General features: G+C 45.5%; 1 protein-coding gene across 1 annotated transcript in view; it reads left to right on the forward strand.

The window, feature by feature from the left end:
* Positions 1 to 25141, forward strand: part of Pitpnb (phosphatidylinositol transfer protein beta) — a 51546-nt gene extending 26405 nt beyond the window's left edge. The window contains exons 8-11 of the mRNA XM_059248950.1: positions 7207 to 7284; positions 18262 to 18372; positions 20708 to 20830; positions 24735 to 25141. Of these exons, the coding sequence (XP_059104933.1) occupies positions 7207 to 7284; positions 18262 to 18372; positions 20708 to 20830; positions 24735 to 24785 (363 nt within the window). The 3' untranslated portion in view covers positions 24786 to 25141. The remainder of the gene's footprint in view (positions 1 to 7206; positions 7285 to 18261; positions 18373 to 20707; positions 20831 to 24734) is intronic.
* Positions 25142 to 25726: the final 585 nt, after the last annotated feature.

Below are 25726 nucleotides of genomic sequence, written 5' to 3' on the forward strand. Positions count from 1 at the left end.
AGTGTTAAGGAACTGCCAAACATTTCAGGTGCAGTTTGGTTTTAAAATCAATGTTTGAGGAGCACCTTTACTGATGTTGGCATGTTAATAATGTGTTAAAACTTATATCATTAGTATCTAGAGTCTTAAATGCCTGCGTTAAAATAATTATTACATACATATATATAATATGTACATATATGGAGATGTCGGGGTGGGGCACGTGGTGCACATGTGAATGTCAGGACAGCATTGCAGAGTCAGTTCCTCTCTTCACTTTTACATAGGTTCTGGGATTGCACTTGGGTCATCAGCTTACAGGGCAAGCATCTTGGCCTGCTGATCCGTTTTGCCAGCCCAAATGCCTTCATTTTTGTTGGGTGTGTTTTCAGGAGTTGTTTATATATATATTGGTTTTTTCAGGGCAGGGTTTCACTGTGTGTGTAGCCCTGGCTGTCTTAGAACTCACTCTGAAGGCTGGCCTCTAACTGTGCCTCCCTCTGGAATGCTGGGATTAAAGATGTACACCACCACCCAGCTGTTTCTTTCTTTTTTCTTCTTCTTTTTTTTTGGAGACAGTATCTCATTGTGAAGACCAGGCTAGCATCCAACTCAGAGATTCATCTGTCTCTGCCTCCTAAGTATGAAGGTTAAAGGCGTGTGCCATGACACCAGGGTCATAGTCTCTTCATTTTTAAGGGGTATAATAAATATATTAACATATAGTAAGGGCAATGTTAAAATAATAAGTAGAGCCGGGTGGTGGTGGTGCACGCCTTTAATCCCAGCACTTGGGAGACAGAGCCACTGTGAGTTCAAGGCCAGCCTGGTCTACAGAGCAAGATCCAGGACAGGCACCAAAACTACACAGAGAAACCTTGTCTTGAAAATCAAATAATAATAACAATAAATAACATGGTAATTCTGTACATAAAACATGCCCAAAACTGTAAACTCAGCCCCCTTGGGGGAAGGGCTGGAGGGGACCACAGGTAGTTTTTCATGCACTGTCAGCCCAAGCATCTGCACTGTGCACCTCACCGACATCTCCTTTGGGAGCACCGTTTGTTTTCCTTCCTCTTTGTCAGATGTACAGTGTGTCACATCCCACATTTAGTAGTAAACTTTTTTCCCAGAGCTGAAATTCTGACGTTGATATTTCATGGGGGTCTGCCCTCATAAACACAGCATTGACCTCCGGCAAGGAAAGGATAGCATTAGAAAGCAGGAAGAAGCCGCTGGCCTGGAGGTTCTTGAACCTAGCACTGCCAGCGGTGACCCACCCCAGTGGCTATAGGTGGCTAGGCTGTGATGGACACCCACAGTCCATCTGGGGTCATCTTGCCACTCCAGAGCTGTTGGGAGGGTCTCTGTAGAATTAGAAAGACTGACACAGTCTGTCCACAGTTCTCAGCCACGTTCTGATTTGCATGTCTTTGATCTCCATACAGGTGTTTGTAAATGCAGATTTTAGGATTCATTGGAAAGCAGGATTCATGGAGGGGCTGCATTATAGAATATTTTTAATGCACTTTTGTTCCTCTGAGGTACATTCAGTAACAGAAACTAGGCCAACAAGTTATTGACAATTAGTGGTCCTTTGGGACTCTGCTTTAATGAATAGATAAGAATGATTTGTAATTAGCATAATAATTATATGCAAATGAAGGCTTCTGAATTGCTCTAAAACACTTCTGAACTGTTTAAACAGCCCTCCTGAGATCTTGTTACTCTATTAATTTGTGTAGCAAATCTTTTTTTCATAGATCATGCAAAGATAAACTTCAGCCTGGCCCCTATGCCAGTGATTATGAATTCCAAGGTGGTAGGACCTGAATTAATGAGATTTACTTATTCTGTATTAATGGTACTCTGTGGGAACCTGCAAGGGTGAGGAGTCACTGGGGAGATGTAATTAAAAACAGAAAAGAACTGTTGAAATCAGTTTCTTAAACAAGTTAGTAAATGTTATTTCTTTCTCTATTATTTGCTATAGTAACATTCAATGCAAACACTTTTTTAAACATGCCGACCTGGAGTATGGCTTGCATTTTTGTCAACTCCAGCATACAGTAAGCATTGGGATTAGAGACCTTTTCTTTTCTTTTTTTCTAAGGGCCATAATATTTAAAAAGGGATGGAGTGGTGCTGATAGACTGAGTACTTGATGCTTGTCTTCACATTTCGTGTAGCCTCCTCCTAAGCTTTGCTAAGTTGAGCAGTAGTACCCATGCATTTTAAACTTAGTGATTATCTCTGAGCTGTTTGAATAGACACCTAATTAATCATCGCATGCTAAAGTAGAACATTTGATAGCGGGCTGCAGGATCCTAATGTTTACTTTGTGAAACTCCCTGTGGGCAGCGGGTTATGTGGGCTGGGCCGGGCCTGGTCTTTATGAGCAGGTGTGTGTGGGGAGGGAGATTGCTAAGGCTGGTGCTTTTGAGTAGCTGTTCCTGTTTCTGCTTACCCTCGCCTGTACTAACCCAGGCGCACTTTTAAGCAGTTTCTGGTGTCTGGGGCTCATCTTGATTTTCCACAAGCTGTCAAGAAACTCACCTCCTACTCCCTTCCCCATTCATAATCATGAGTTAAATCTGGGCTCAAGGACATATTTAGGTTGGCTCAGCAAAGGTTTTATGCTTACATTTGGGGGGACAGCCACTATGCTAAAAGATTCATAAAACTAATATTCTTTGTCTTCAAAATGAACCTGGTTTCTGTTGAGTCTCTGTTGAGAGTGGCAGTCAGTAACAGATGTGTACCCAAGAGGTAGTGCCGCCTTCCTGTTCCAGGGCAGAACAGCTCCTTATACGAATTTAATGACTGTGTTCTGTGACTCCAGTGTGGAGACACTAATCCACTTATTTACCATATCATACTTTATTTTGTTCTCCAAGGGGATCTTGACTCCATTCGCCTTCATTTTTACTTAAATAAGAGTCTCGGTGACACAGCGTTGGTTAGCACTAATGCAAGCGTGTCTCACGTCCTATGCTTTTGTGTCACTCGGGCACTATTGCTGGAGGAGCAAGGACTGTTGGAAGGTGCACCTCGCTAGATAATGATGCTTTCACTAGGCCCTTATCCTGACCAGGCCTCTAGGCATTGTCTGGATAATTAAAATTATATCACAAAAAATGTTAAACACAATGCACCTTAGTATAATAAGATTTCACTCCATTTAAACTTGATTTTAAAACCTTTTTTTTTTTTTTTAAGTGTGTTTCCTTGGCCTAGTGAATTTGCTCTTTTTTCTCAAGGATTACAGGAAGCGCATAGCAGATTCAGCCTTCAGAATACCCAGGAGCTGAAGACTCAAGTAGACTGCAGCTGTCTTCACCCACAGTATTCTAAAAGAACTAATGAGATGAGAAGTCTGCAGCTGGTGGCAAGCACAATAAACCATGAGCCAGGGGCTTCTCTTCATCAGAGCCACTCTTTCCCCCTGGGATCCCAGAGGAGACAGAATACTAACAAAGCCAGCAGGCTGTCTCATTCCACACTATTGCTCATTTGCAGCTGTAATTGGTAGCTGAGGTTGCATTCTGTATGCTGAAACTGTCATACATGAAGGAATATATTTGTTCATTGTGATATGGATATAAATCGACCAGTTTTCATATCCAGAGACCAAATCAGATACCCAACAATAAAACTCAGCAAGAAGATGCTATCCAAAAAAGAAATTAATGTTTATTGTAGAAATACAAAATTGAGGTTGTGAAAACTACATCCGCTTCCTGGCTTTTCATATTATGCTACTTAATTCAACTGATTAAACATTTACAGATTCAAACTAGCTAACGCAGAATGTCTAGGTTTGACAAGGTACGTTATCCTCACCTGTCAGAGTTAAGGTGCTAGTGTTGATAATTGGGTTATATTACATTTCAGTGTAATGTCTTTAATGTTTGCTGCTGTGCACTCCAGAGAAGAAAACAAAGAGGAGAAGGTTTCGTTCTGTGTCTCCACCTCAGGAAGACCCACTTGGACACCCCTGGTGTTGGGACTGGCTTCTTGGTGTTTTAAATGTTTACTTCCTGGGATTGCTGACACCTATAGCTGCCCTGTGTGATACAGTCATGTGAGTCAGGACAGACGGAGATCAAAGAGTTCAGTAGGGGCTGGAGAGATGGCTCAGTGGATTAGCACTGGCTGCTCTTCCAGAAGACCAGGGTTCAGTTCCCATCACCCACATAGTGGTTCATAGCCTTCTGTAATTCCAGTTTCAGGGGATCCAGTGCCACCTTCTAGCCTCTGAGGGCAATGTTTGCATGTGGGGTACACAGATATATGTGCAGGCAAAACACCCATACACATAAAATGAACAAATCTTTTAAAGAGTGGTTGAAGTCTGGGTGTAGGGAGCCATGTCAGTTCCTCAGTGGGTGGTAAGCTTGATGATGCGTTTTAGAAAAGCAGCCATGGCTCCCTCACGTTGATGATGAAGGCTCGCAGGTGTGCCTTCAGAATTAGTGTCAGATCTTGAGTGGCACTTTCACAAGGTTTTCAGTCTCTTTCGTTTCTGCATCTACTGCAAATGGGTTCTGTAGATGTGTGAAGTGTCTGCCTGGCATGAAGCTGGGGTAGAAGAGAGTGGAGTATCTCTCTATTCTGACCCTTCTCTAGCTGACACCTTTGCTGGTCTCTTGTGGCAGACCTGGAAATGATTGATGTGGTCAGAGTTTAAACCGAGTTCTCCCTTCTTCGTGAGTTGCTTGGCCCTGGTGTATGGACTGCCTTTATTTAATGCCATTGGTTTTATTCCTTCAACCCTAGAGGTGATTGTGTACACTTTATTGTGTATGTACTTTTCCCATGGGTGTGGGCAGGCTTAATGTTCACAGCACCTCCACAATTCTCCATACTCAGTCCTGAAATCTTGCTCCCTCTTCGCTTTCACAGTTGACTACGTCCAGAATTGAGGTTTGTCTCCCTGCTGTGATAACGTATTAGCCTTCTGCACCTTTATTATTAATGGCACATAAAACAATGATACAACCTATAACCACGTGCAGAAATGTGGTGTTTACTATTCAGTTCCCTTACAGTTTTTGTAAAAAGAAAAGAAAAACATAGCTGGTATGGCCATAGCCACATCACACCCCAGTCCATAAGAGAAAAGGGGGATGGGTTCTTTCTCAAGAATAAGCTGACAAATCATGGCCAGCCTTTTGGGGATTAGACTGATGATTAGAATTTAATTGTTGAAATATTATAAACATGGTATGCCTGCCTTTCTACTTTTGTTTTTGTTTTGTGAGACAAGGTTTCTCTGTGTAGCTTTGGCTGTCCTGGAACTAGCTCTGTAGACCAGGCTGGCCTCGAACTTGCAGAGATCATCCTTCCTCTGCCTCCCAAGTGCTGGGATTAAAAGTGTGCTCCACCACTACCTGGTTTTTTTCTACTTTTAAATATGAAGGCCACTTGTCTTTTGGAAGGGGTGTGTTCTCGACTTGTTTTGTTTGGTTTTGATTCTGACTGAATGTTCTCTCTTCTCTTTTGGTAGTTAATACATACTTCTTGGGGTTTGGGTACCTGTTTTGTTTTGTTTTGTCTTGTATGCCTCTTTCAAGTAGACTGATGCTAGGAACCCGCCCTGTGTTCTGGCCCTTATCATCCTGTGGTAGCTGTTCCATGGGGCTTTGATGGAGGGAAATGGTGCTGGAAGTGGTGTTTGAGATAATGTTGCTTTTAATTTGGGAGAAAGGTGGGCTTTAATTTTGAGCCTCTGTGTTAGAAGAGAATGGTCTGGAGACTTACAGATATGAATTTGTTTAGGTAGCTTACGTCTGTGAATGCAAGTTTTGGGATCACCTGTTCAGTTAGGTGATCCTACTTTCCTGAGTCTGGCATGCTAGTTTTTATGATGCAGGTGTGGGTTGGAATTTACAAATTCATCCTGGCTGGCAGAGATTGAAGTCGGTGCTGTTGTGCCCAGACAGGTGGAGTGACTCTGGTTCTGGTTGTCCTGCCCCTCCAGGGCAGCTCATCCCTGTGCATCCTTCCTGCGCAATGCTGACTGGCCTCATGTCCTGGCCATACCACATTAACTATTTCAAATCATTGAGATAGGTTCACGTATTTAATAATTTCAGCCCTTTCTCTAGCTTCTGAGACCGTGTTGAGATGCCTTCCTGTCCACAGTCATGTTTACCCAAGCATGCTTCTTAAAAGTTTAGTTTTTTCCTGATCCTCAGTCTTTTTCTTTTTCACATGGCTTATTTAGAGCCCTCCCTAGGAATTATTAGCATGACGTATGCATTTACTAACTGGTCACTTCCCAGCAGCCACTTGCAGTGTGCTTTCTTTGCTTTGGAAAAGTTTGTTTTGTACTTTGGAACGTGCTCTGTGCATGCTTTGTTTGAACGGCTCTTAACCTAGGGACTGCAGTTTCTAGCCAGGGTTTCCCCTGGACCTTGTCTGGGTACTTTCTGCAGTGTTTGTGCCCTTCACCAGTGCTGTGAGGCACCTTGGGGCCCCAGAAGCCGGCCTGGAAGGAGCGTTGTCTCTAGGCTTTAGACTGACCCTGGGCCTATATCGTGACAGCTAGTGAAGTTCCCATCATTTGTGCATACCCCAAAAATAACTTTACTTCTGTTGAGAGAGTGGAGGATGGAGGGAGCTGGAGGGAGGAGGGGAGAGGGACAGGAACTTTGGATAAGTACAATCTGTCAGGCAGGATGCACTGAGGGAAACAGCTTACGTGCATGAATCATAGATTTTGGGGTCATCTGTGGCTTGCTGTCACTGAAGATACTCAGTCACCCATCCTTGCCTCTCATGACAGTGAGGGACTTAGAGGACACAGATCCAGCTGGAAAGGGAGGAGGGAAGCCCAGAAGCCGGGCGTCTGGTCTGTTTCCAGTGCAGTAGTGGCTCACAGTGGCAGAAGCAGCCCAGTGTCACCGCGTGCAGGCATTGTAGACAGTGAGGTGGGCATGCTTTAGTTCTTCAGCATGTCTGCATGATTGTCGGCTAAAACCATGAAACACTTAACAGCCCAGCAGCTAGTCTTGGTGGGCTGCTATCACTCAACACTCCTAATTACATAGTTGAGATAAAAGTGTAAAAAGTAATGGGATGCGAGCTGCAGGTGCCGTGTGGGGACGGCACCCCCTGTGTGTCAAAGCACAGGGTCTCTCGCTGCAGAAAGCCGTCTGGCAAGGTTCAAGGATGGCTTCTGGTTTTCTTCTTCATCTCTGACTCTGTTTTGCTTTACAGGACTACAAAGCTGATGAAGACCCTGCATTATTCCACTCAGTCAAGACCAAGAGAGGCCCCCTGGGACCTAACTGGAAGGTATTGGCTGCCGACCTTGCTGACAAGTGGAGTCTTGGCAACATGACAGTTGACAGGTCCCAAGTCTTACAAGAGGCGGTAGTGTTTAAATGAAAAATAAAAATTGCACAGAGGGTTTTATTTGCAGTGAGGACTTAGAACTACTTGCAGTTGGCCTGTGTGTGCTGCATTAGCAAACAGAACAGCCATGCTTTGCTGAGGAACCTGAAGAGAGGCAAATGGTTTGCTTTTGGGGACTGTGACATCTCCTGACTCTGGACAGTATGGAAATCCATGTTAGATGAAGGTTTGTAGTGGGGTCTAGTCGGCATCAGCTCTAAACAAGTTCGCTCCACCCAGGGTTTCCTGACCTTTGTGATAGTTATGGTTCTGGAGAGCAGGACACCAGAGCAGTCTTCATGGCAAGTATTTGTATGCAGGTAGAGCACACCTTCACTCCATTCATGGAGTAGGAAAAGCGGTTCCAACATAGTCGTGTGGTATAATGTGCTACACTAAATGAATCCCTTAAGCAATCCCGGTTATTCTGATTAGTTTGACAGACCAGGAGGCACATTAAAAACCCAAACCTGACCTGAGCAGGATTTTCTTGGCAGCCAAGCTCTAACAGGCTGGTTACAACTTCAGGGAACAGTGCAGAGCTGGCTGTAGAGGATCACTGGACAGCCCTGTTAAACTACTGTTAAAACTCTGTTGTAAACTGTCACACATCAGCTAAAAGGAGGGATCTGACTTGTTTTATGTAAAATGGGTCATTGCAGGGTGTGGTGGTTCACAGCTTTAATCCCAGGACTCAAGCAGAGGCAGGCAGATCTCTTGTGAGTTCAAGGCCAGCCTAGTCTATGTCAAGTTCCAGGACAGTCGAGACTACACAGTGAGACCCTGTCTTAGAAAGGCAAGAAAGGATCATAATTTGTCTTATTTTCACATTTGCTTCCAGGGTAGAGTTCAGAACTCTTCCAGCCTAATTACCATGACTAGAGTTTAATACTCAGAAAGCGGTAAATGTAGCACGAGCATTGTCTGAATCTACTCTAAGGGTTTTCCAGGTTTGTAGCTACATCCTCGAGACACCCCTAGGTCAGGCTGGTGGCTCTCCCTGCTGAGGTGGCACTGCTCTCTCTGGGGCTGACTCTGGCTCGCAGTGCTTTCACAGAGGACGAAGAAACAGAAGGCTTATGACAAAATACTGAGTTCTTACACCCAATTACCAGTGTTTGGATGTAGCTTTTACACACCTGTTGCCTGATGGGCCTGTTCTGCTTGAATGCAGAGCTTTCCCCGTGGGAAGGAACTCCTAGGAGGTTTTCCAGCCTGCTACAGAGTTACTTGATGTTTTTACTTTGGCTTGGCTTTTCTGCTTCTTTGGAAATTAGAATGTGTGTTACTAACATTGCTTGTTCTTGCTTTGCTGCTGTGATGTGTATTTACCCATGGTCCTTTAGCTCTGGTTGATGATTTATTTAAAATTCTGGAGTAGCTTAAGTTTGTTTGGGGACAGGGTTCATGGTGGGGCCCATGCTACCTGGGGATCACCACACAGCCATGCAGTCCTTGAACACCTAGTGGTTCCCCTCCTTAGCCTCACAATGCTAAGATGGCAGGCGGGAGCCGTGGGGGCTGTGCCTAGCAAAGAAGTCCAACAGTGATGTCATATTGCCCGTGCAGAAAGCACCTCTAGTCCACTTGCTTGTTGATCACTTGCTCACTATCCACACGGTGGTAGATGCAGGGATTCTTAAAAAGCCAGCAGCTGCTAACTGAGCTGCTGTGACCTAGGAATAATGGGGTAATGAAAAAAACAAGCCAAACCACCATTAACTGATGTGCAAGGACATGAAGGTCACATTTGTGACAACAGCTGAGCACACATGGGAATGCACACCTATGGACTTGATCAGCAGGCATGTGTCCTTACTCCATCTGGTGGTGTTGGTGGCAGGCTGAGGACAGAAGTGTGTGTGGGCATGACAAGACATCTGCTGTGGCCTCTGTGCTGTACCATGCAGGCTGAGAGGTAGCCTCTCAGAATGAAACCTCCTTGCATCATCCACCTGCGTTGCTTACCGATCCACATTCCAAAATGTGTCCAAGGCTAAGTGAAAACCTCAGGGTCTGTTGGTTTGTTTGTGTGCTTGTGTGTCTTTAGTTGCTCAGCGTCTGTTGATTTGTTTGTGTGCTTGTGTGTCTTTAGTTGCTCAGGGTCTGTTGGTTTGTTTGTGTGCTTGTGTGTCTTTAGTTGCTCGGTGTCAGACCCAGGACCTGACATGTTAGGCAAGTGCTCTGTCACTGAGTTACACCCCAGGGATTGCCTTGACACTTCCTTTACTTGATGCAGGGATACTTCCTGTTGTATTTACTGCTTTTCAGCTGAGGGGGGAGGGTTCCTTGTGGTCCTGAGGACTATAAAAGGTCACATTTAACTGTCCAAACTTTACTGTGGGGCAGACACAGGTGCTTTGTTTATAAGTGAGAAATGTGGCCAGAGAAACCCAGAGAAGAGTTGTAGGAGAGACTGCTGTGCCTGCCGGGTCACAGGCCTGGGTCCAGGGCTGTTGACAGGTGTAAGGTGTGATGGGCAGATCCTTCTTCAGCCCAGTGAACCTGCCTCGTTTGTTGTGTTGCATCGTAACAGTCGGAACTCTGCTTAGACAGTTCTGCACAGAGGTCAGGGCATCTCCAGTGATAGAGGTACAGAAGGAGAACCATTCAAATTCTGTGAGGTACATGGGTTAGGATTTAGATGGCGTAAGCCTTGAGCCTCAAGTTTCTACACCTCTAACATGTGATGATTGTTAGCACCAACCTCAAAAGTTGTTGGGAGGATTAAATGACGTGAGTAAGTGATGGGCATAGGAAGTCGTGTCAGAAGGTCAAGTTATTGAGCCTCCCCTCTCGGGTGTGTGTGTGTGTATGTCGCACTGTTTACACCACAGAGTTCTCCTCTAGTACCAAGCAGCCCTGCACACTAGTAGCTAGGATTCATTTGTCCTGGGTCACCAGTCCTACAGTGTTTAATGAGTGTTTGGTGTGGGTCAGCAATCAGAGGGTCTTCCCCCGGCCGGTGGTGTTGCTGCTCAAAAGACATTCTCATTTCCCAAGCTTGTCATGAGCACAGGCTTTTATTTTTTCCCTTATGGTATGATACATATTTTTACTTAAACAAACAAACACACAAAACCAGGAATACACCACAGCCCTAGAGACACAAGCCTTACTTGTGTGCTCGTTTTCCCTCTGAAGAAGGAAATTAAAAGATCTGAGCACATGAATTATACTGTTACTTAGAGTTCAACATGAAGTGACTTTGTGCATGCTAATAGAGCAATTTATAACCTGATTAAGAATTTTGCTTCAAGGCAGAACTGCTGACGAACATCTTATTTCTCTGTGGCACAGTGTGCATGCACACGCATGCTTATGTATGTGTAGGTTTTGGTTTCTATGGGGGGGGGTGTCTGTGGCATTGCCACAGCCGTCTCTCTTAAGGCTTCCAGTAGTATTTTACATGTGTGTCCTCTGCTTGTGATCCAGGGAGTGTCAGATTGAAGATTATGGTGTCATTCTAATCCAATGAAAGTCCTCATCTCTTTCTTCATTTAAGCCAGACACTCTTGAAGAGTAAAGCTTCTGTATCTACAAAAGGGTGATCGTTAATAGCTCGGAGGCTGTGCCAAAGCACCTGCCTCTGCAGTGCTCCGTCATCGGAGCGTGTGGTAATCGGGTCAGGTAAAGGAGTTGGCCCAGAAATGACGTTGGTTTGATGTGTGCAAGTGTGTTCTTCCTCAGACTGCTGGCTGTTGGAACTTGGCCTTTCAGACTCAGTCACACTCTAGAATAGGCCATTCTGAGTCCTCAGGATAGAGGAGGTGCTGCCAGTTGTAGGTAGAAACGCCAGTTTGTCTCCTCCCTGTCCTCATGATTGCTTTCTCTTTCTACCCCACGTGTGTGAAATGTGACAACAGTCTTGGCTGTTAGATGAAATGTAAGATTTTGTGCCAGGGGTAGGAACAGTGGAAGTGAGGGATGAGAGAACCAGCTATGAAAGTCTCCTTCCAGGTGGAGACTAGTGGGAAAGGGACCTAGAGCTTCCTCCTGTGGCTCAGATCAGGTCCTTTTCATGGCTCTCCTAAAGGAAGATGCTACTGCTGTGCTCTCAGATCCTGACCTTGACATGCCTGAGGCCCAGAGCAGCTAAAAGCATGCTTCCTCCCTGAGATCTCCTGTTTGAAACCCCGTAACTGGAACGTGCAGAACTCAAACTGGTTTCTGGTTAGCCCACATTTTGGATTCTGTGCAATAAAGCGGTCTACAGACATGACAGGTTTTCAGAGATTACACAGTTTGGTGACTTCACTTTTAGCTTGAAGTTTTTAAAAAATGCGTTTAGCGCTTAGTATGTACTATGCATGTAGAACTTCTCCCAAATGAGCAGGCCCGTGTTTTCAAAAGTCTGGGTGCCCTGATCTGCTTGCTGGCCGTTGACTTGGTTTGGCTGCGGAATGCCTCTGCCTCTAGGCAGACCTGCAGGACTCAGGCCTCTGGAACATATGCTGCCTGGTGTGGGAGTAACTCGGCAGAGCAGGCCTCAGGCCAGGCTCTTCCTGAGTCCAGTGGGGTGGGAACTGCAGCCATACTTGCACATGGTAACTAACTTCCTGATGAGGAAGGGTATGAACTGTGTCACATGATTATAAGGGAGCATGGACTCTGTTGATCCCTTCACGAGCAAGGGCCTTCCTGTTTGAGTTTGTTTTTCCTATTTTTATGAAATTACCTATGAGTAGTTCACCCTTTGGGACTTTTTTGAAGTTAAGAGTCTCCCACCAGGAGCGCCCACCCCACCAGAGGCATGTGGGTGCCCCTATGGTGCAGTTGGAGCCTCCGGTCAGAGTTGTCTCCTTGCTTCACCTCCTGTCTTGTGTGAAACTACCAAAGTGTGTGGCAGTGCCTGGCATAGATGTGCCCTCAGTGAGTGCTTAGTACAGTCAGTTGACTGTCATAAAAGAAATTCAGTGAAATAGGGTCTTAACATGTAGACAAACACCATGTCCAGCCCGGGCCTGTCTAGAAGACTCACAGAGTAAACGCTGTCTAGAGAGAAGACGGTATATGTTGGAGAATGAGGTTTTGCCTGAGATTGTGGTGCACATGCTTGGCATGTGTTTTGTGATCCTGTGTTGACATTTGCTGGTGCACACACTGGCAGCCCTCACAGCACATTTATTTTTAACTTTCTTAGTGAGATTTCGGTTGGAAACTTAACACTACGAATTCGGCCGCCAAAACTGAGCATTCTGATTGCCTGCCACTGAAAAACTAAAATGCTGGGGGAGTGTGAACCGCACCAAGGACTGCTCTGCTGCTGCTGCTGCAGAGCATTGACTCCACTCAGATGCAATGCCCCCATCCCACACTCATCCACAGGACGAGCCTGTGAAGCTAGTGAGGCTGAGAGGACCAGGTTAGAAGAGTGCCTCAGATGCTCTTTTCATTCTCTTACAGATTCAAGAAATTTGTTCTTGAGGCTAATGTTGGCTGATTGCTTACCACGCAGCTCCGCATGCTGCAAGGCATTCAGTCACGAGGTGTGGTTGCCGTGTCTGCTGCTTCCCTGAAGGCCTCGGCCACATGCCTCCAAGTAACCTAATACGTGCTCTTAAATTGAAAACACGATTTGACTTGGGAAGCTTCATTTATAGTTAGTAACATGAAATGTAAGGAATTCTGTGACTATACAAACTATTTAAATGCAATTTTAAAAACATTTTGCAGCTAACTAGTAGATGCTATATTATGGATGAAATTTAAATTATGTGGGGGAAAAACATAATGTGGGGTTCTTTTGTTAACTCAGGACTCTCATCTTACAGAACTTCTGGTTGTTCTTTTGTTAGCCAACCAATGTTCCTCCTCTTTAAAAAAAATTGCCTTTTAAAATTTTAATCTATATAGAACTCACTTACTGGCAGAATAATGGTATTGTGAACTAGCAGAGTTATCCTTAGCTGCTTTGATGCAGGTAATGAAAAATCTTTAGTTTGAGCTGGATTGGAGCAATGTGTGAAAGACCTTTACTTGATTCCCACCCTTCTTTTGTTTTGAGAGGCAGTTGTTTTTAAAGCAATAAAGAGGAAAGAATTCATCACATTCGTATTGTTTGTAAAGAACCAGGAAGCTGTGGCCTACAGCAGCTGAGCTCCTAGGGACCTGTACAAGCCAGAGCCTCTTTCTGTCACAGTGGGAATTTTCACATCTTTGAAAATCGTTTCCTAAATTTTTTTTTTAATCAATGGCTGAAGAGATGGCTTATCAGTTAAGAGCATTAGTTTTTGCAGAGGACCTGGGATTAGTTCCCAGTATCCACATGTTGGCTCATGACCAATTCCCCAGTTCCAGGGGATTTGATGCCCTCTTCTGACCTCTGCAAGCACCAGGTATACGTGTGGTACCTATACATACATGCAGACACAACACTCATGCACGTAAAATAAAAATTTGAAAATTTTTTGTTATATTTACTTGTGTGCGGGTGTGTACATGAGCAAGCACTTGAATGCATGTGTATTTCCCTGCCACAGCATGCATCAGGGGCAAAGGAAAACTTGCAGGAGTTGATTCTCTCCTGTCACTTGGCACCTAGAGGTTGAAGTGGAACTCAGGTAGTCAGGCTTGGCAGCGGGCGCCTTTACCTGCTAAGCCGTCCCCGGTTACACATCTCTTTACAAGACGGCTCTGGTAGCCCCACGAATGCTTGTGCTTTACTTTGCATTGTTTACTCTTAGGAACAATTAAATATGGGCTGGATCCACATTATCTTTTAAAGGCCCTGACTGAAGGCCTGGAGAGACAGACAGCTCAGCAGTTAAGAGCACTGGCGGCTCTTCCCGAGGACACAGGTTTAATTCCCAGCACCAACGTGGAGTCTCACAACTATGTGAAACTCCAGTCCCAGGGGATCCAGTGCCTTCCTCTTTGGGTAGTGTAGACACTCGTACTTACTTACAAATAAGTTAAGTAAGTGAAATCTCAAAAAGTTTATGCCTCAACTGAACTTTCATCTCAATCTGTTTCGCTTTGATGTATTAAACATCAAAAGGGGGTGGGGGAGCCCCAAAACATTTAGATTGTCATAGGCAGAGAAAAGAGGACAATTTGAAATAGTGTCCATAAAAGTTAAGGCAAAGGAAGCCTTTGTCTTAAAATATGTGACTGAGAGCCACAGTATTTTAAGACTCAGGTTTTGTTTTTAAATAATGAGGTTACCCCTTCCCCAGTGATAAAATCATGTGAGTTTTGAAAATAATGTTGTACCTAAAAGGAAATAAGACTTGGTTATTACAAGCTGCATTTCTGCCATTCATGTAACTATTTGGCGTGTGCCCTGGTTCGTCTACAGGTGTCTGCCGCTGCCCATATGCATGTTGCCACTGGTTTTTCCTTTCTCCCATAGTAGTTGATCTTTGAAAGGTGTCTCTTCCCACAGTTATAGTGCAAGAGGCAGGACTGCTGTTGAGTTCTAGCCCAGCCTGGCCTCAGTGGCGGTCCTTAGTGGCTGTGCACTCAGTAGCTGTTGTTAGGAGACCTAAAACGTGTACTGTGCATGTGGAGGGTTTTGACTACTGAGTGGGTCTGTTCTGAGTAAGTTAGCACGTTTGTATTTGTTTCTCTGATAACAGGGAAATGGTAAGATGTTAATAGCTTTTCATCCCACCATGTCAGACTGTTCCCCAGAACAGTGGTGTGGAGATGTTTAAAGCCCTATTCCTTTGTTTTTTCAAGACAGGGTTTCTCTGTGTAGCCCTGGCTGTCCTGGAACTATCTCTGTAGACCAGGCTGGCCTCAAACTCAGATCCCTCTGCCTCTGCCTCCCAAGTGTTGAGATTAAAGGTGTGCACCACCACCACCTGTAAAGCCCTGTTCTTAATCACTAGCTTAAAGCCTGGATTAAAGGATGACTCCCTATCAGTTGCTTTTAAACAGGAATGACACTTAAAATACCATCAATATGTTAATTGCTGAGGGAAAACGTGTAGCTCGTGTGTTTTCGCCTGTGATACTACCTTCTCATTGCTTCTTGGTTACTTAGTCAGAGGCCGATGTCTACAGAGAAGACTGAGGCAGGAAGTAGAGGCAGCGGGCCTTTGTCTACTGGAACAGATTTGAGTGGGTTTGCATATTCTTCCCTCAGAGTGGGCTTTTTTATTTTGTGTTTAATAACTGCTTGTAAATTGGATGGAAAACGAGAAGATTGAAAATAAATACACATCTGAGGTATGGGGAGATAGCTTCAGGAACTAGGATTTTTTTTTGTTCCATTTATTTTTTTAAATAATTTTTATGGCCCAGTGCAGGCTCTATAAATTGCTGTGTTAATTGGCTCTAAGTAGCTTGCCAGCATCCCTAGGAAGCATGTGGGAAACAGCCTGGTTGATTATGGAGTCAGTGTGTGCTGTGTGCCTGGATCCGGCCTGTGGGGGGCGCCTGGGTTGCATTTAGCTCACTTCTGATTAGAACTGGGTTTCCCCCTTGCTATAAATTGTGGGAGAATTCTGAAGGGCTGTTGTTCTAATGGGGTGAGGTTTTGTGGAGAATGAAGTGTGCAGCTTAAGTTCCAGTGAAGCCGTTTGTAGCTTGGGGTTACCAGAACTTGTCCAAGCTGAAAAGTGCTTAGGGCTATCAGTGGTCAGGGGTCTGGGGGTTGAGCTATAGAAAAACTTTAGCCTGGGTGTGTGGACAGGGCCATGTGTAGGTTATAGGGAGCTTCACGAGCCATTGGATGTAAAGGGCATGCTTGGTTCACCATCTGCAGCTTTGGAGCTAAGCTTGCTCAGCCCTGGTTCACCTCAGTGGAACATGAAGTGATCTGATAGTCTAGAGGAGTGAAGCCAGGGAAGGTAAGGGTTCTGCACAGCTGGATTGACCTGGTGCCAGCTAGACCTGCCTGACCCTTGAGCCATTCTCTCACACTCAGCAGCACTCACTGGGTCAGCGGCCCCAGCATGGGTTCATTACTTATTGAAGAGATGGTCCATGGAAGGCTCACCTTACCGTCCTTTCTGTAGAACATCAGAGACAGGGTGTCCAGTAGAAGCTGGCTGACCTCGTCCACACCAGGTGTCCAGCTTAGAGCCAGGCTTGCAGACACGGAGGCCCGTGTCAGTTTAACTGGCCTGGTAAAAATGAAGATGTTCTAGAGAGACGCTTGTATCTGTCTCAGTCACTTGAGGTTATTGAAACAGTGGACTCAGCCGTGGGGATTTCCCCAGGAATCTCATGCTAGGAGAAGGAAAAAGTGCCTGTCAGAGGGGGAACTTGTCTCCCAAAAAGAGATTCCACGCAGTTCTAAGAGTTGTCACCACCTTCCAAGATGAAACTGGAGATGACCACGGGTCATGGCGGGAGGACCGCACCTTGACAGGGCTCATGTGCATAGCCTTGGCTCTCTGTTTAAACTTCAATTTCACTCTAGGACCCAAAGATGCACTTGAGGGCTCTGCTGCTTATCTTTGTCCCTCGTCCCCAGGTGGCCACATTGAGTAGCCCTCCTCTTTCTGCTTCCCACTATTAAATCGACGCTTTTTATTGGCTTATTGAAGACAGTGGCCAGACCTGACTTGACATAACTTGTGACCCCCATGTCTGAGAAGATCTGTGTGTGCTATAGAGTTTTTGATGGATGAACAGTTCCCACCAAGGGCAACAGCATTGTTTTATTATTGAAAATAGACGTATGTGAGAGCTGGGAGAGATGGCTTAGCCGTTAAGAGCATTGGCTGCTCTTCCAGAGGTCCTGAGTTCAATTCCCAACAACCACATGGTGGCTCATAGCCATCTATAATGGGATCTGATGCCCTCATCTGGTGTGCAGGCGAACATGCAGATAGAGCACCATATACATAAAATAAGTCTTTAAAAAAAATTAAAAAGAAAATACACATACATTCTCTGAGTCAGTTTTGTGTGCCCCTGACAGCACCTAACACAGTGTGATGATCTCCACTTAATAATTGCTGAAGCTAGCTTTCAGAGTGAGGTGCCCAGTATATTTACACACACACACACACACACACACACACACACCCCCAAGGCCGTGTGTCGTTAAAGCAGAGTTGCATACAATAGGTGGTATCTAGCGGCTAGATACACAGGTGAATGTCTCATCACCCCAACCCTCCGTGTGTGTGTGTGTGTGTGTGTGTGTGTGTGTGTGTGTGTGTGTGTGTATACACGTACAGTCAAGCCCAGCCAGGGGGTAATTCTTTTGCAAGAGGGGGTACAGCTGAAGTCCCCAAGGGGTGGCAGTTACATGGCTCAGAGGACAGTTGCTGGCAATATACCCCATCTATCCAAGCAAGACTTGATTTTCCATCTACATCCCTCGAATACCAGTGTGTGGATCTCTGTGCAGTTTGAAGCTGCGTGCACAGGCTGTGCTGTTAGTAATGTGCGTTTGCATTGCTGGCTGTGGCCTTCTGCTGTCATGAACTCTTCTGCTCCACTTGGAAATATTGAAAATACAGAAAATGGTGAAACTCCGTGGTGGGAGTTAGGAGAACTTGACCTTGTTTAAGGCTTGCTCTTGGAAAGAACTTCATACGTAGGAAATCCAGTGAAGCCAGGTGGTGGTGTCATATACTGTTAATCCCAGCACATACTCAGGAAGCAGAGCCAGGCAGATCTCTGAGTTCAAGGCCAACCTGGTCTACAGAGTGAGTTCCAGTACAGCTAGTGCCACACAGAAAAACCAAAACCAAAAAATCTACAGTGACACACCAGCTAACGAACTCTTCTATGAGACCTCACAGCTGGGAAGTGACTTGGTGTGTGGCAGGAGAGGAATACTACTCTTCTGTTCAAATGATTCCAAACGTGAGACTGGTTTTCCTTGTGTGTCTGTGATGTTGTTATATAGCAGCAGTCAGTCGATCAAAACCTAAATACCGAGCTCACAGTTGTTCTAATTTGCTCGTCTAGAAGGAGCTGGCGAACACCCCTGACTGTCCTAAGATGTGTGCCTACAAGCTGGTGACCATCAAGTTCAAGTGGTGGGGGCTGCAGAGCAAAGTCGAGAACTTCATCCAGAAGGTAAATCTGCTCATAGTGCGGGGAGCTGAAAGAAGTGGCTGTGGGAGAATGGTCTCTGTGACCAGCGTTTCCCCTTTATGACGTGAAAGTTACTGTCCCCATGTGTCTGTCTGATGCCCTGAAAACACCAAATCTAAATAACGACGAGATTTTAAGAGACTCTTTTCTTTGTTTTCTTTTTTAAGGTTTTACCTTTTGTATTTGGATGTTTTGTCTGCGAGTATATGTGTGCATCACATGCATGTGGTGCCTTTGGAAGCCAGGAGAGGGCCTCAGATACCCTGGAACTGTAGTTGCAAACAGTTGAGAGCCATGGTCTGGGTGTTGGAAACCAAACCTGGGTCCTTTGGAGGAGCTACCAGGTCTTACCTCACTGAGCCACCTCTCCAGCCCTTAGGGGACTTCCTTAGGAGAAATGCAGTGCTTTATGTGTTCAGTGTGCTTTCCTCGCTTCCACAGGTGGTTTTTCTGCACTCGAGCACAAAGCCCCTCCCGTGACCAGCCTGTCCATAAAGACACCTGGCTTCCTGGCCACTTCTCTGGCAGTCTTGTCTGGAGTGTCTTCTGTAGAGGTCTTGCCAGGAGTAGATAGACCCTGAAATGGTGACATGATCTGAGGATCCCTATCCCAATTTCTTTTTAAAAAATGGAGATAGCATGAGCAGTTAGATAGAGAAGGGGTGTCAGAGTGATGAAACACATTTATGCATAGCGTTGCCCAACACTACACAGAACAACAAAATACCAGGTTATAAATACACAGGAAGGCCAGGCAGTGATGTTACACACCTTTAATCCTAGCACTCGGGAGGCAGAGGCAGGCGGATCTCTGTGAATTCAAAGCCAGCCTGGTCTACAGAGCAAGATCCAGGACAGGCACTAAAACTACACGGAGAAACCCTGTCTCGAAAAACCAAAAAATAAATAAGTACACAGGAAGATGTGGGAATACCCTATGTTTACTCTTCTATAGGATCCCTCCCGCCCCATCATCATCATTATAAAGATATCTTTAGGGGCTGGAGAGACATCTCAGTGGTGAAGAGCATTGGCTGCTTTTCCAGAGGACCTGGGTTTGATTCCCAGCACCCACATGATGGCTCACAGCCATCTGTAACACTCATTACAGGGGATCCACACCACTTCATAGCCTCCACAGGAACTGCAAGTATGAGGTGCACAGACATGCATGCATGTATACACAGAAGAAATCCTAGGGAATAAGAGATGTCCCTGTTATGCACTGGATTCTCGCTGTGGTTCTTAGCCTATTCACAGCCAGCCCTTGAGCACACTCTGTAGGTGCTGGCCTTCTCCCCTTGACATTGTAGTAAATAGGTCAACAGTCCAGTTTCGATAAAGAGAAGCTGCATGTGTAAACATGCAGTTTTCTGTTCATGGCGGAAAAGTGAATTGTTCCCAAAGTGTCAGTTGTTGTATGTACTTTGCTCTCTTTTTGGGAAAGTTGAATACAACTTAAATATCTGGGTATTTAAAGCCAGTATTTCTATACATGGTTTTCATATATATGTTTGTGTCTGTGCATACACATGGGCAGTAATGTAGAGCACAAAAGAATTAATGCAGACTACCTAGTGCTTTCATCACTGTGTCTCTGAGCACTGGGGCTTTCCTTCAGTGCAGGGTGCCCTATGATACACGGTGAAGACTGAGTCTAGTCTTACCGTAGAAGAACCGAGTTGACCTTCGATCCTGGGCATTGAGAACAGGTGTCAGTAGATGGGACCCAGCAGGAGCATATGGAATTCAATTATGCATGCCGCGTGCTCTCGGCTTCCACCAGACCGGTCATCCTTTTGCCAGTGGAGATTCTTTCCCATTTTTCAGGGAGCTTTGAAAATAAGTTTTGAATTATGTTTGTTTGTTTGTTGTGTGTATCAGCTGCATGGGTGTGGAGGTCAAAGGACAGTTTGTGGGAGTTGGTTCTCTCCTTCCACCTTTTGAATCCAGATATTGAACTGAAGTCATCAGGCTTGGAGGCGAGCACCATAGCCTGCTGAGCCGCCCCTTCACAGGGAATTTATTTTCCTCCTGTATAAAATGATGATAGGGTAGAATTAATATAAAGAATTCACAAAGTCTCTACATAGCCCTGGCTGTTCTGGAATTCATTATGTAGACCAAGCTGGCCTTGAACTCTTGAGATCTGCCTGAGTGCTGGGATTAAAGGCATGTGCCACCACACTTGGCCTAGTTTCTGCTATTGTATAAAGTGGTCTTTTCAAACTAAGTGCAAGTTCATTTTATGTGCTGCTTGGGACATGTAAAGTTAATGTATCACTAATTGTATGTTTTTGCTACTTTGTTTTAAAAGCAAGAAAAACGGATATTTACAAACTTACATCGCCAGCTCTTTTGTTGGATTGACAAGTGGATTGACCTGACGATGGAAGACATTAGGAGAATGGAAGATGAGACTCAGAAAGAACTAGAAACAGTAAGACTTGCTGTAGCAGTTCTGTTTCCCTTCACTAAATGTTACATGCTTAGCAAGTGTAGACTTGGAGGTGAGGAGAGTGTTGCTAGAAGCCATTTCTAACTTTCCATGTGTATTTACATCAAAATGGAACATTTTGAACACTAATGCCCTTCAGCCTCCTGAAGGTGGACTAGAGCTTTCTTAACCTAGAATGTGTGTCTTGTAAATACTATCCCGGTGCTTTGTACTGGGTCTCGGGCATCTCTGCGACAGTACCTGTCTTGTTCTTTTGATCAGCATGCCTTTGGCTCAGCCTGCTCAGCAGGCAGCTCAGTTCCCTCTATAGCCAAGGTGAGGCTGATGCGTCCTCCGAGTCCAGCACTGCCATCTCCCCTCTCCCAACTAGCAGTGAGCTCTTCTTCCTTGGAAAGCTCTAGGCAGATTCCAGTGGTCCTTGGCAAGGGGTCAGGGGATAGTTCTATGGCTAAACTTGCCCTAGCTCCTGCCCGTAGCCAGTGGGTGTCTACACTCTTCCAAGGCCAACTTCTTTGGCTTCCTCCCACAAGGATTTGGTTTTGATTTTTCCCTGAACCATGCTTTTCTGCAGTTGGTAGTTCATTCCCAAAGTGGAAAGTAAATCCAAGGCATATCCAGGACCCTCAGGGCTTCCACATAGTCACCCTGAGTCCCGCCAGAGGTCCTGGCTTTGCAAGCCCTACAGGTATGGTATCTGATGCCCTGTGTGAGGCTAGAGCCCCATGTAGTCATGGGGAGTGGCAGGAAATCAGGCTCTTTGACAGGGAAGGGGTACTATCTCTGTTGTAGCACAGTGAAGGATTGTCTGCAGCTAGTTACTTGGGGTGATCAGGGCAGGCCTGCTTCTCATTACCTTATACCAATCTTCAGAAAGGAGTATGCTGTATGTTCTTAATAGGACAATAGAATGTTTTAGCCTATCTTATATTTAAAGTAAACTAGACAGACATCACCTTATAAATGGGTTTTGCTTCAGATTATTTTAGGTTGACTGAATTTGGAATGTACTTTCCCATAGAGACAATATTATAAGGGGGTTGGTTTTTCTCTTACTGAAGCTCTGAGTTCTGGGTCTTTGGAGTAGGGGATGGAATGATGGAATCTCAGGAGTGGCAGGGTCTCCCTCTCCCCTTTGTTCTGAGGCTGGCCATGGGTATTTCAGCAGGCAAGCACAGGTCATGCTGCTCCGGCCTTCGCACCTCTCACTCCGTGCTCACTTCTTCTCAATAGTTAGGTGCTCCTCCAAAAGCAGCCCTGGCACCACCCCTCCCAGCGTGGACCCTTCCCCTGCCGTACCCTCCCTCCTAGTAAACACTCACTCCTCCTACCATCAGCTCCGGAGCAGCTGCTCAAGCTGTAGCACAGCTGCTTCCAGCCAGTGTTTCCCAGAACCTGGAGGGGCCCAGAAAACCATCCTCAGCAAAGACCCCTTGCCCTGGCTATGCATTTTGTGCTAAATGGTCAGTTGTGGAAGACTGATCACTGGTGACAGGTGGTAGTGAACTCGGGCCCCTGCATCCCGACCCCTTGGGCAGAATGTGGCTGAGGGCTGCTGCTCCCTACTCGTGGTTCTTTCAAGGTTCTCATCCTGCAGATCCCTGACCACACCATGAGAGCCCTTAGCCTGGAGGTGCCAACCCTTGCTCCCACCTGTGGCGTAGGCCAGATGATCAGCAGCTGCTCTGCCAGCTGTTTGGAAGTAGCACTACAGCAGCTCGGGGCCCAGAGTGAACGAGGTCCCCGTGAACTTGCTGCACTCTGTCCTGGGTGTAGATGGCTGTTTGATCTGTGAATACTTGGGAAGTGTTTTAGGCAGGTCTCAGCGTTCATGCTGACCATCCTCATACTAGCTTCTCCTTGTGAGGTCACAGAGTACTGTAGTACTGTTCATAGTTCCATCGGTTGGGTTGTGCCAATCCTCAGAATCATGCAGCATGGGGCCTGTGGCTGGGAGCACCAGGCAAGCAGCTCCTTCCCCGTGAAGAAGACTGCAGTTCTGCAGGAATTTCTTCTCATGCCTAGTCAAGGACTTTCATACACTGTAATGTTCTTAATTCACAGATGCTTTAAGAATTGGCTTTCTTTTTATCAAATCTCTTTTAGACTTGAGAATGCCTGGCACCTTACGTTGGGCATAGAAAAGACATGCACATGCATGCATGTGTGCGTGGCCTGCAGTGTGCAGGGCTGTAAGGATTAGCCAGGTGGTGGAAGAGAACTGGCCAGACCCTGGGGAGGATTTTAGGGGAAGGGATCATTTGTTTTCTGTCTGTTTCTGGTTTTCTCCTTTGAGGTGTTTTTGGTTTGTTGTTTGATTGTTTTTTGTTTTTGTCTGTAGCTGTTAGACATGCCTGCTCTTCTGCTGGTTCCTTTTGCCGTGTGCTGTTCCTCTGTGTGTCTCCTTTCACTAAACCTGGAAGCACTGAGAAACGGCAGCAGCACCTTCACAGCTTCCTGCTTGGTCCGGAGACGGACCACGCCCCCCTCCCCTGAAGCATTTTCTCAAAGCATATTGACAATTTCCTTGCAGTTGTATCTGATAATTTGCTGCCAGACTGGAGACCTTGGTTTAGATGCTTAGTTAACTTTCCAGACTGTTTAAGGAAAACCCCACACAAGTTTGTTGAAGCCAGGGCCAGTTGAAAGTCTCAGAACCATGTCTCTTCTGGGGATCCATGAGAAGCAGACAGTCTCTATGTAATCATTGCTAGATCTTTTTTCTCCACTTGCTTACTAACCCCTACGTAGAATCATTTTAGCAGCTCATGATTTTATTTTACATTTAGATGCGTAAGAAGGGTTCCGTCCGAGGCACGTCGGCTGCTGATGCCTAGATGAGTCCCCTGTAGGTCAGAGACATTTTCAAACTGTGTAAGTGAAGACCCGGGTAAAAGAATGTCTAAAAGCCTGTGCCTTTGGTGATGGGGAGCTAACTGCTGAGCCCGCCATAGGCTCTTGCCTGTGTTGATGGGACTCTACTTTTAGAATTGAAGAGGTGCCTGTTGTAGAAACTGTGAGCATGTATGTTTTGTGATCACTCTGTGGGCCAGGTTGAATTTCACAGTCTCCGCCCCGCTGTCAGTGGCACCTCCTGGAAGTTGGTTGACCTTTTGGTAGCCAGCTGATTAGTGGAACCGTTTCTCAGTAGAACCTTTTGCGGTTCCCAAGGAAATCCAGGATCCCTGCTGCCCCACTATCAGGCCAACTTCAGTAGCTCACTGTAGGTAAAATGTGTTCTGTGTGCCATAGTCTCCCTGGTTACTCTGTAGTTTTCTTTGTAAGCCTAACATTTTTCTGTGGTGTTCCCTACCAAAGCCTATGGGCCCACATGACATTTCCATAGATGGAACAGAGAGTGTCCACGTCCACCCCACAGGCGTAGACAGAACAAGAGCAGCAGAACCTCCTCTTGTGTGCAGATGTGAGTAAGGACAGAGCAGGGCCCTGTACCCAGACCTGCACTGAGCCTCCTGGCTGCTCCCTTAACGGTGCTGCCTTCCCCCATGGACTGACTAAGTGAGAGGTGTTCGGTCATGAAAAGGAGCTGCTATGCCAAAAAGAATTGAGGAACACTTCTGAGGTTGCCCCAAAGTTATTTACATTTCATTCAAAACAAAACAAAAACCGGATTTTTGTTTTGTTTTTGTTTTTTGTTTTTTCAATTATTGCCACTTTAAGTACTAACTTTCTGTGATTTGTTCCTGCTTCGAATTTACTTTTCTCTGTGATAAAATAGAATGTTTTGCCTTTAGCATGGCCAGTCTTTAAACAGAAACAAAGTTTTAGGGTGCAGTAGTTTGGGGAACATTTTCTATCCGATTTTTTCCATATTGAGTGTCTCAGGAGAGCCTGGACCTAATTTGCTGTGTGCTTCTTTTCTTTACAGCTACGGAGTCAAGGCCAAGTGAGGGGAACAAGTGCGGCCTGTGACGAGTGAAGACACCACCAGTGTCTCTCAGTGATGACTCAAGCGCCCGTGTGCACACACACACACACATATACACACACACAGGTTTGTGTGTATATGTGTGTATGTCTGTAGCTGTATGAAAAACACATATGGCTACAGGCCTAGATACACACAAGTGTATATATGTACATGCAAAACATTGAAGGGATCAGTACAATTTCTCCAAAGTACTGTACCGATCTTCAGCAAAAATACTAAAGAAAATATTTTCAATATATATACCTGGAACAGATTTTAATAATCATCAATGTGATGCCCTTGATGGATAAATGGACTGCCATGTGGTGCCATGTGGTGCTGGCTGGCGTGCTTCCTGAATGCCAGGTGTGGACCAGTGTGTGTAGTCTTTGGTTATGTTTTCTCGAGTCACCACACAAACACTTTTATTTTCATCCCATCAGCAACAGACTCCTACAGAACGATTTCTTCAAATTTTTAGATACTCCAGTGAATCTAGAAAGTCAGCTCTGGATGTATTTATAACTATTTATTTCTGGGTGGCCACTATCTTCCAGCCAAATCCAACAATACCCAACAAGTAAGGAGTCAAAGTAAAGCTCTTTACTAGTTTGCCCGAGGGGTGGGGAAATCCTTTTTTTAAAATTGCCACTTTTTATTGGATTTTTGTATTTTGAATTTCAAGTATTTTTCTACATCAAATCTAGCAAAACACAGTGATGACGGTTTGTGATTTCTAATAAACACCAGACGATATTCAGGCTCTGGCTAAGCAAACAAGGCTACGGTAAAGGAAGTGACCCTGCGGGCCATGCAGGTCTTGTGTGTGGAGACTGTGCAGACCGTCTGTGTTGCTCTGACCTCACAGATGGGAGAGCAGTGACGTTTAACTCTTTTCCTGTTGCAGTCCAAGCCAGGGGGGAAATGCTGATGGGAGCTAGGGACAGTTT

Source organism: Peromyscus eremicus, chromosome 23 (genome assembly GCF_949786415.1).
Source record: "Peromyscus eremicus chromosome 23, PerEre_H2_v1, whole genome shotgun sequence".
NCBI classification, from domain to species: domain Eukaryota; kingdom Metazoa; phylum Chordata; class Mammalia; order Rodentia; family Cricetidae; genus Peromyscus; species Peromyscus eremicus.